The sequence below is a fragment of the Argentina anserina genome, chromosome 4 (genome assembly GCF_933775445.1).
Source record: "Argentina anserina chromosome 4, drPotAnse1.1, whole genome shotgun sequence".
Lineage (NCBI taxonomy): Eukaryota > Viridiplantae > Streptophyta > Magnoliopsida > Rosales > Rosaceae > Argentina > Argentina anserina.
Genome location: NC_065875.1, coordinates 2,272,288 through 2,283,153, shown reverse-complemented (window position 1 = coordinate 2,283,153; position 10,866 = coordinate 2,272,288). Strand labels below are relative to the sequence as shown.

General features: G+C 35.7%; 1 protein-coding gene and 1 long non-coding RNA gene across 5 annotated transcripts; one reads left to right on the top strand and one right to left on the bottom strand.

The window, feature by feature from the left end:
* Nucleotides 1-1,422: 1,422 nt before the first annotated feature.
* LOC126792577 (uncharacterized) lies at nt 1,423-4,218 on the bottom strand. Of its 4 annotated transcripts, XR_007671932.1 has the most exons (7): nt 3,831-4,217; nt 3,662-3,725; nt 3,460-3,521; nt 3,098-3,352; nt 2,790-2,966; nt 2,503-2,604; nt 1,423-1,920 (listed from the first exon to the last, which is right to left on the bottom strand). It is a non-coding gene; the product is annotated as an uncharacterized LOC126792577 (long non-coding RNA). The 4 variants fall into 4 exon arrangements; XR_007671931.1 differs by having other exon boundaries at nt 1,423-1,840; nt 3,662-4,217; XR_007671929.1 differs by having other exon boundaries at nt 1,424-1,920; nt 3,662-4,216.
* Nucleotides 4,219-7,209: 2,991 nt separating this feature from the next.
* On the top strand, nt 7,210-8,872 carry LOC126792548 (early nodulin-75-like). The gene has a single exon (XM_050518954.1). The coding sequence runs from the start codon at nt 7,212-7,214 to the stop codon at nt 8,655-8,657; it is 1,446 nt and encodes a 481-aa protein (XP_050374911.1). The 5' UTR covers nt 7,210-7,211; the 3' UTR covers nt 8,658-8,872.
* Nucleotides 8,873-10,866: the final 1,994 nt, after the last annotated feature.

Here is a 10,866-nt window from a genome sequence, read left to right as displayed (position 1 = left end):
CCTGGACAGCTTTTTCTGCTACCATATGGGGTAAGTTATTTGTTAACTAAGTCTCATAGTCATTCGCAAATGTTAGTTGTCGTTGCTGAAGTTAATAGTCAATATTATCTTATAAATGTAGAGATCATTGGGTGCTAACTGTTGTAAATCCTGAGGAAGAAGCTGTCTACTACCTCGATCCCTTGTATAGGTGACTTCCAGCTACTGGTGAATGGAAGCCACTTGTGAATCGGTAAATAAATCTAGGCTCTTTGTTTTTTCAATCGGAATGTTTTTCCCTACAGATCTGATACTGTGTTTGCTCTATTTTAGGGCAATGCAAATGTACAATGAGGGCAAGAAGAGAAAAGGCAAAGACACACCTCAGTGGACACCTATGATGGTATGTGACTTTGTGCATTATTTTCATTATTACTTGCAATATTTTAGCATGGCTTTATGTTTTTGTTTGTGGACTTTTGCAATATGTATTGGTTATAGATAGCTTAGAATAATTTAGTTTTCATATTAGGGTATTTATAAACAACCAAACCATGTGCAGTGTGGCTAATTTGTCATGCTATATATGAGAGATATCATCAATGATAAGAAAATGTCTTTTACAACCAAGGTACGCCTAAAGTTGTTTGTGCTCACTTGTTGTTTTTCTTTCTTCTGCCTAATTTTGGAGTATGAATGAAAAACCAATATCAGTATTTCTATATTTCTTTTCTATTCTGCCATTTACAATTCTTGCAATTCTTGTTCACTCCTGTTGTTAAATTCCTACAACTTAAGTTTGTTCCTCTGTTTGGCATTTTCCCTCTTTAAGTGAACTTCAGTGAATTGACCAAAAAAAAAGTATCAATGAACATGCATTATACTCTATGCTTTTTCAATGGGAGCGGAGGACCACTCTTGCTTACACAAAGGCTGATGTCGATAAGATGAGAGAGGAGTGGGCTGCATTTCTTGTCGCAAAGTATCTCTATGAGCTTGTGATTGGTTCTGTTTTTGGAAGAAATGCCGGTATAACTTTTTCATTCAATAGCTAAGAATTGGACAACTTTAATTTGGTCTTAGCTATGGGAATGCTCCATGTGTATATTACTAGTACATTGATCTTTATTCGGTTTAGTTTGGGCACATTTGATGTTGAATATTAGCTAGGGTAATGTTCTAATGCTATGACATTATGATCTTTTATTGGATATTAGGGTATTTGTTCTAATGCTATGACATTATAATTTTTGGTTTGACATTATGGATCATTTGGTGTGATTATATATTGTCACTGCTTTTGGAATTGGTTTTCATGATTTATGTACCATATGAACAATATTTGGCACAACAATAGGCTTCAAAAACTCTGTTGTCTTATGTATATTCAAACAACTAAGTGCAAAAGGTACCACTTTTGCTTAGTTGTGGGATGAAAAGACACACAACCCATTTTAATTAATTATTTGTTGCATACTAAGCAACCATACATTAAAAGGGATACTAAATTTTGTTGTGGGATAAAATAGCACAAAACATTTCAATCAATTGTCTATGGCAAAATAAGCAAACATACAACAAAAGGGATATTGAGTTTTGTTGTTTGGGAGAAGCCTCCACAACAAAACAACTCAACACATTTGTTGCATGATAACTAACCATACAACAATGATCCACAAGATGTTTGTTGTCTCAATCTACTCTTTCACAACAAATTTCAATAAGTTCTTTGTCGTACAATGACAAACACACAATAGAGCTCAAGTTTACATTAGTTGTATGATATATTTCACACAACTATGTTAGCTGTCTGATGAGCCAATTGCCGAGCGCCTCTTTCGACCATCATGCCGAGGTCCATCTTCACACAATAAAGCCTATTAAAATCTTTGTTGTACAAGTTCCAAACACACAATGAAACTCAGGTTTATAGTTCGTTGCCTGATTCACAAAGATACAACAAATTCAATATGTCGCAAAACATGTTTGTTGTATGATAGAGCCCAACAATATCGAGCTGTCGAGGAACTGCCGAGCATCACACAACGGTGATCCACAGTTGTGTGACTGATAGGCCATTTTCAATCACACAAGAGTTGAACATACAATGGTTTGACTGACCATCAGACAACTGTAATTCACTATTGTGTATCGCTATTTTTGTAGTAGTGTAAGTAAATCTATAGTGCATGAATTCGACTTTATCTTGGCTAATTTCCTCACGGAATTGCGAAGATTGTTCAACAATTGGTGAGAATATCTAGCAAAATCGGTTAGTGTATAATGCATGCAATAGTTTTATCTGCTTACTCTTTATTAGTAAGATTAATTATGCAGATAAAGCATGAGTTACGATATTTATAAGCATGGAGGATTTGCTTTCTCTACCCTTTCTGTTGGTTTCACTATAGCTATTTTCACTTTTTATTTCTCGTGATGCATAATCTGAATGCCATCGATGAATTAATGCATAATATGGCTGGGTTCCGGGTTTGATGCATCCTCAAATCCTTTCTTACTCACCGGTAGAGTAGTACTGTAATTAGTGCATGCATGTCCATAGTTTTGTACTAGCTTGATAGATAGATGTATGGGTGCTATACGTACGTACGTGAATCTGTCCATCTGCACAAACCCAAAACAAAACCAATTCAGAATTTCAGATGCAGCATGTAGTTCTGCAAACTTTAACCAGAAATTCAGATGGAGTACACTATTAAGAACGAAAATTGAAATCAATTGCTCAAGCATCAGAACGAAACAGTATCAATGGAATTCAACACTATCAAGAACCAAACATGAAGTTTTACCTCAGCCGATACCAATTTTCTTAGGAACTATAAATTTGGAGAGTGATGGGTGTTGAATGGGTGTTGATGTACTCATTCGTCTATGTGGAGATCGTGCCTGCCGGTTTTTTTTTACGTCTAAAGATTGTGCATTCCTTTCTCTCTTTTTTTCGTCCCTTCTGTTCGGAAATCCTCCTCCTGTTTTGTATATTTTGCCTCTTACTTTCAGAATTACAATCCTATCTTCTGAATCTTAGTCAAATAAATAGGGAGATCTGCATAATTAAGAAAGCATTCAACACTATCAAGAACCAAACATGAAGTTTTACCTCAGCCGATACCAATTTTCTTAGGAACTATAAATTTGGAGAGTGATGGGTGTTGAATGGGTGTTGATGTACTCATTCGTCTATGTGGAGATCGTGCCTGCCGGTTTTTTTTTTACGTCTAAAGATTGTGCATTCCTTTCTCTCTTTTTTTCGTCCCTTCTGTTCGGAAATCCTCCTCCTGTTTTGTATATTTTGCCTCTTACTTTCAGAATTACAATCCTATCTTCTGAATCTTAGTCAAATAAATAGGGAGATCTGCATAATTAAGAAAGCGGATTCATTAGACCATACCATAATCAAAGTAGAAACTAAATAAAGCTAAAAGAAATGAATTTCCTAAGAACACACTGATAACTAATTACCAGAGCCTTCAAGATCGGTTTGTCCTGAAATTCTTTCTCACGTCTCTGATTCTGCTATTAATCTTGAAAACAAATACATTAATGTATAAAAACCCAAAATCGACATTCAAAGTTCAAACCACATAAACCTTAAACACAAAACAAATAAGAATAGCGAATCTGGTGAACATTGACGTGAAGTTTTGATTTCTTCGTAACTCACCAATCACCATAAGACTTCTGGTCCGTCCTGAAATTCTTGCACGCGTCTCCGATTGTATTACTTACTTTTATCTCAACAGGAAAGAAGACATGCAACATAAAAAAACCCAAAATCAAAACTGAAATCAAACAAAACCCTAGAAAGAAAAATGAATTCCTTCATCACATACCATTTAGCAGAGCAGTGATGATGGTTTTCTCTTGGAACGATATCCTTAATTTGGCCATGACAACTTATCGGGTTATAAAGGAAGAACACGGAAGGCACGAATGAAATCGAAGAAAACATCCAATTGTTTTCGTCTCTAAAGGCAGAGTAGATTGCAAAGAGAACAAAGAGAGGGCCCGAGTGCAAAAAGCAGAGGTGGGCTGGTCATCGTTCTCCCGTGTCGTGCCAAGCAAATCAAGTTCTTCTTAGCGTTAGAAGAAATTAAGGAAAATAAGTAGTAAATTATGACTTGAAATTGAGAAAACAAGCCAATTTCTTCCCTGAGTGTTGTAACTTTTTTGAATGAACAGATAAAAGCTTACATGTTCGCCACCCGCCGCCTCTATTTTTTCTTCCTCTCTATCCGTCATGATTCAGATGGATTGTAGATAGAATCCAAATTTTCTTGGAAGCTTCGGGATGGAGAGTGAAGCACAGAGAGCGAGAGTAGAGAAAAGTTTTATATTTGAGGGAATGGCAGAGCTGCAATTATCACGCAATTGAAGGCAAAAACGTAACTTCGGCTCGAGCATAGGAACAATGCTTAGCTACAATGCACCGACCTAACTCAAAAATAGTATATAGTATGTAATGTGTGTGTGCATTTAATTCAGCGAAACTTTTGTTTTGAGTTTCAGGCTTATGTAAGAGATCAAACGTTGGTTTATGTTATAGGGCCACGTAAGGGAATATATATCTACTACCATAAAAGGTGCACCTAAAAGTTTCGGCAAAATGTGAACTGTCAAATATATTATTCTGTAATTTTTCATCCCACATAGACAGAAAGATAATTATGTAAAAATATAAATGTTTCATTAATGTGTTTTACTAAAATTATCTTTCGTATGAAATAAAATTACATAAAAAGATTGTCATTCTAGAATACACTTCAAATAAAATTCTGTAACATGTGTGATCAAAACACGTGCATCGCACGGGTACGAGGCTAGTAGTTATTTCCTTAGGCACTTGGGTTAATTTCCATACTTTTCGTACTTAGACGAGTAACACGACGGCAGAGTCAAGTAAAGAGTCAACATGCAGGAATAGGGAAGATTCAGAAGACAAGTCGAAAAGGATCACGACAAAAATGAAGAAGTTTGTAGCGAAACCAGCCACATGACCAGTGATCGACCGTGCAATAATGCAGGGCCTCTCATCCTATACACATTTATCGCAGACCATATAAACATTTTAGTTAAGGATCCACTTTTCTTTTAGATAAAACTCTATATGACACTATATTATGAAATCATATGTTCGTCATTATTCACGCGTGTAGTTAGAGAAGTAAAATCAAGTGTCACTAAAGAATTTTAGGTTGTAAAGCATACAACAGTGTACCTTTGACAAACCTTTTCATTTTGTACCAGAAATGTATACAGTCGTTCGTAATAAATTTTAACACGCTCGTTTTAGTCATCGTACTATATCATAGCTGGATGCGTGGTTTTGTTCCAATCTCCGGCCCTTACGTTCTGCTAGGACATTGTTTGGACTGAATTTGAAGACTCGATCTTAGATCAATAGTGTTGAGAGGGATGTACTAATCCCATAACGATTGCTTAATTAATATAATCGTGATCAGCCTAAGTGGGAAAAGATGAAACACCATTGTGGGCTACCAAATGTATTGCAAATGAAAGTAATAAACTAAACGATATCTTAGCTTAATCATTGTTGATCTTTCCGCCCAAGTCAGCACTCTACCAGGTACGAGAATCAAGCTAATTCTACGGACATACAAAATCTATCTTCCATGTGATTGAAAGTAGTTATCGATCGATAAGGCAGTGTACTTTCACATTGCTTTTGCAAAGTGTAGATTAAATTTTTATTGTGATCTCTTTTGCCACAAGAGCGTGTATATGTAACTGGAAAAAATTGAACACTTCAGTCGTCAACCTTTTCAGCACAAAAAATGGGGTGCAAAACACTCGATTATAGAGATATCCAAATGCAGTAATGCACAATGACATGTCTCATGACGCCAATGTTTCCCATGAGTCACTTTTAAAGATCGAGGAATTAGACTTGATCATTTCGTATATGCATGCATGTCCACGCTAATTAAGATTACAATAAAAAAGAAGACCTGCAAATATTGGGAGTATGACAGGAGCGGAACCAAGATTGAAAAGTGAGTAGCGCTAATTTTAGTCAAAAAAAATTTATATAAAACTAAATACCTAAAAAATATATAAATAATATGTTGTAACTAAAGAAAGATAATAGAAATAAATGGGGAGATAATACAAATAAATTAATATATAATTTAGAGATAGAAAATAATAGACAAAATTGTAAAGTATAAGGAATTAAGGATAGAAAAAAAAATTTAAGGGAAAAGAACTGTAAAGGAAGAGGAAGAAGAAAGAAAAGGAATGAAAAAAAAACAATAAAACTCTATAGTAGACAAAAAGGAGAAAAATTGGGAAGGAAGAGGAAGAAGAAAAAAATGTAAAGAAATCCAACACCACTTGGTATGGCTAAATTTAAAATTGACAGTTAGCCAACTCGACTAACTCAAACATTTGAACATATAACATATATACTAGGTAATATTAACGGGTGTTTTTCAATAGAACTATAGTCCTAATAGCCTTACATGTGGTTCCGTCTTTGAGTACTGATATAGAAAATCTAGAGGGAAGTTAACAAGTAATTATAATCGTACATAATAATATTAATAATACAAATTAAAAGAATGAACAAGGAAAATTACTAAAATCTAAAGAATCTGTGAAGTACAAAGATAACCACAGAACCATATACATGCTTTCACACACACACAAATCGCACCACATGCACCGACGTACAAACAACTAGGTTTTTTGGCCAAACCTTGATTGGCTTGACGTTACAGAATGAAATCTCTTCCCCAAATTCCTCCACTGTTTGACTCGCACGCCAAATCATTCATTCTACTCATCCACATGCAAATCATTTATTTAGCTATACGTCTTCAATATTTAATCAGTTCTATACGTGTTTTTGGTCACTATGGATGGAAATTAGCAAAGCTAGCTAGGCTACCTATGTTCGATAAAAAAGAGAATGCTTCTATTATCGATTAGAAGGTATACGGGTCTTCTTGATCAGTGAGTGTTCATAAGACATAAACTACTAATTGTTGCATGCATGTGAGTTGTGAACGCTTCTTACATTGTATGAACATAAAATTGTCAGACCTTTCAACTCGACATAAGGACCCATTGCCATTTGTTATATTACAACAGTATTACACCATGACATCACTCGTGACACCAGTTTTGAGGCAACCCCTTCACTATAAAACGCCACTCACTCCTAGTTTCCAAACGAACCCAAAACATACACAATGCCTGCAGCTTCCAACTATCTGCTTCTGTTTCTTCTTGCAGTAGTGGTTTTCACTACCACTGCCACTGTTGCTGATCAACACGATGATCATCATAAACCACCATTTCATAAGCCTCCTACTCATCCATCGGGCCACCACAAACCACCCATCCACCACCCCCTAATGGTGGAAGTCTCTCACATTCAGAAGTCACCCCAACCCCCTAAACACAAGCCTCCAACCACATTAAGTAAGAAAGAGCCACTCCCCGAGCACAAGCCATCAACCCCTCGTGATCAACCTCCGAAGGGTAAGGGGGAGAAGCCACCGCCGGAACACAAGCCACCTCACGAGCACCGGTTGTTGGAGACAGATGCAAAACCTTTTAACGGAGAAAAGTCACCACAGGAGCACAAAGGAAATCCTTGCGAGAAACCTCACAAGGGTCATGAGCACAAACCTCCTCATGAAAAACACATTGGACGTCGTTTGTTAGAGTCTTCCTCCACGGAGTTGGATGGTAAGCCACCAAAGGGTCAGAATTCACCACCAAAACACAAGCCACCTCATGAACACCAATTGTCGGAGGTGGATGGAAAGCCCTCCAAGGGAGTGAAGCCACCACAAGAGCACAACGGACCTCACAAGGGAGAGAAGCCACCGCCAAAGCACAAACCACCTCATGAACACCAATTGTTAGAGCTAGATGGGAAGCCCTCCAAGGGAGAGAAGCCACCACCAAAGCACAAGCCACCTCATGAACACCAATTGCTGGAGTTGGATGGAAAACCTACCAAAGGAGAGAAGTCGCCACAAGAGCACGGTCAACATCACAGGGGAGAGAAGTCACCACCCAAGCACAAACCACCTCATGAACATCAGTTGTTAGAGTTAGAAGGAAAACCTTCCAAGGGAGAGAAACCACCACAAGACCACAATGAACATAAGGGAGAGAAGCCACCACAAAAGCACAAGCCACCTCATGACCACCGCTTGTTAGAGACTGATGGAAAACCTTCCGAGGGAGAGAAGCCACCACAACATCACAATGAGCCTAAGAAGGGAGAGAAGCCACCACCAGAGCACAAACCAGGACATCCAAGTAATGAGCCTCACAAGGGTGATAAGCCACCACCAAAGCACAAACCACCTCATGAACAAAACACCGGACGCCGTTTGCTCGAGACGTCTGCTTCCACCGAGTTAGATGGTAAGTCTTCTAAAGGAAAGAAGCCACCCCCAAAACACAATCCGCCAACCCCGCTTGATAAAAATGAAGAACATAAGCCATTCCCAGAACACAAGTCACCGAAGGGTAAAGGAGAGCGCCCACCACATCACGATCGTCACCTTGCAGAGAATGCGAAGGAGGATGCACACAAGCCGCCTAGGAAATTAAAACCTCCAACTACTCTTGCGAAGAAGCCTCCAACTTCCCCTCACAAACCTCCATCTCCCTCCTGATCATCAGATCATCATTAGATTACTACTTTCATGAGATATATGTAAAATAAGAGCTGCTATAACCCTACTTTCATGGAATAGGTCACTATTCCATGGGGTAATACCAGACTCTGTTTGATTTCATGTTGTCCTTCTAGAGATCGAGTAGGTACTATGTTGTTCTTATGTAAAGCATCCAATGTACTCACTTTGAATATTACGAATTCTCTAGCCTATATTTATTTAGTTTTCCGATTCTTAAATCTTAATAACAAGTTAACAACAACCAGAAAAAGATGGAAGTACGAACCAACCTTATTTTGTACGTAGTATTTTGCGTGGGAAAGTAATATGTGATTGGTGGAGAATCACGATATGAACACCAAAAAGAAAATAATTAAACTTATATATATATACACGTATTTTATTGGTATCCTTGTCTGCTTCTATTAGTATCCTTCAAATGTGCTTATACAAGCTAAGCACAAGCTGCAATTAGTTTTTCAAAATAGTGAAAAATGGAAGTGTTGGCGGGTTTTAGTTAGACTTCGTTAGTGGTGGAAATTATTTTCAGTTTGATTGTGGAGCAGGTGTTGTCTGTTCCTAGGAATCTTTCAATTTCACCATGCACCTACAAAGTCAGGTGTCCATTGAGAAAATTAAAGCTTCAACATACTTGAAAATATGTCAATTACTTGCGGTCAATTTAAATTAACTCGTTTAACTGACTATCTGTCATGACATGCAAATACTCATTTTTACTGTTTTCTTCTCCAATCATCATTGGAAGCAAATTTGCTCTCACACATACTTCCCCACTTCCATCACTACCTACCCACATATCTGACACATATAATCTATTGTCCCCCACTATCTCATTAGTTCACTCTACAAATATTTCAATTACTGAAAGATTATATTAATTAAATGCAAAATGACTATTAAGTACATTAATTTTTTAAAATATATAATTAATTAATTATATGTATACAAAAAAATACTTAATTTGTCATGAAATATTATTCTTTTCCACTCGATTTAAAAACATTTCTCTCTTATTCATTGAACATTTTCATCTTTTCTGTTCGATATTCATATGATATTCGTTATTCAAATCATGAATTATTACTGTTAACTTAATAATATCTTTTATAATACCTGGTGAATATTACAAATAAAAATTCTAACACCAAAATCAATCTTTTTTCCTTGCTCAAAGTTGATAATGTATGATTTTTTTTCACAACTCGAAGTTGTTAATCTATGAATTGTTTGGCATTTATATTAGATAAACACTTAATTGTTTTAGAATAAATTAAAAAGAAATATATAACTAAGAAAGAAATATATGAATCAGATTATGATTCTATTTCAAAACTGTATCATTCATTTTATATTGCTGTAAATTAATTGAAAGATTCTCTCTAAAAATTATCTTTTTCAATTTGATATGTTATCTAAGGACAGTTTTAGAAAAATAAGTGGGTCAAGTAAGCAAATATAATGTTAAATTTAAAATGTGGGGTGAAATGAGTAGAGAGGGTGAACAAAGTAAATAGTGTGGTGGCAATAGCCACACCCTTAATTTTATGATTTTATGATTTTATCTATCTTTTTTATTTTAAATAAAATATTAAATCTTAATAAAAATTTTAATATTGAAGTAAAAACAAAATCAAAGTCTAATATTTACCGACGCTCAGTTTAGAATTTTTTCTCTTTCAAAAAGAGAGTAACAAGCTTCCGAAAAAAAATCAATTCAAGTTTGATTATTTATTTTTGCAAGTTGATCCTGTAAACATAGAAAAAAAATTAAAAACCATTCAAAACAAGATCATAATTGGAATGAGTTATTAGCATTTGATATTTTGTTTTCAAAATAAAAAAGAAGAGAAAAAAAAAAGATCAGATAAGATAAGATTTATAAAATTAATTATATTGAGTAACCATGGTTAATGTGGTTAAAGGTAGAAGACATGTGTGAGGATGGAGGTGGGGAGCTCATTTGCTTTTACACATCATCAGTATTAATTAAGCAAAATACTTGTATCCATAGTATCCATACCAGTATGGACGTAGATGTCCATACCCTCTCTTATTTTTATAGTTTTAGTAGTGTGACTTCATAATGTTAACTGTTCAAAAGTTTAATCAATCAATAAAGATCATCTCTGTAAAATATGAATTGAAACAAAAATCGTTTACTAAGTCGATTACGTTAAACAAATGA

What these genes read in the sequence shown, in the direction of transcription:
- LOC126792548 (XM_050518954.1), top strand. Translation starts at nt 7,212, where the DNA reads ATGCCTGCAGCTTCCAACTATCTGCTTCTGTTTCTTCTTGCAGTAGTG.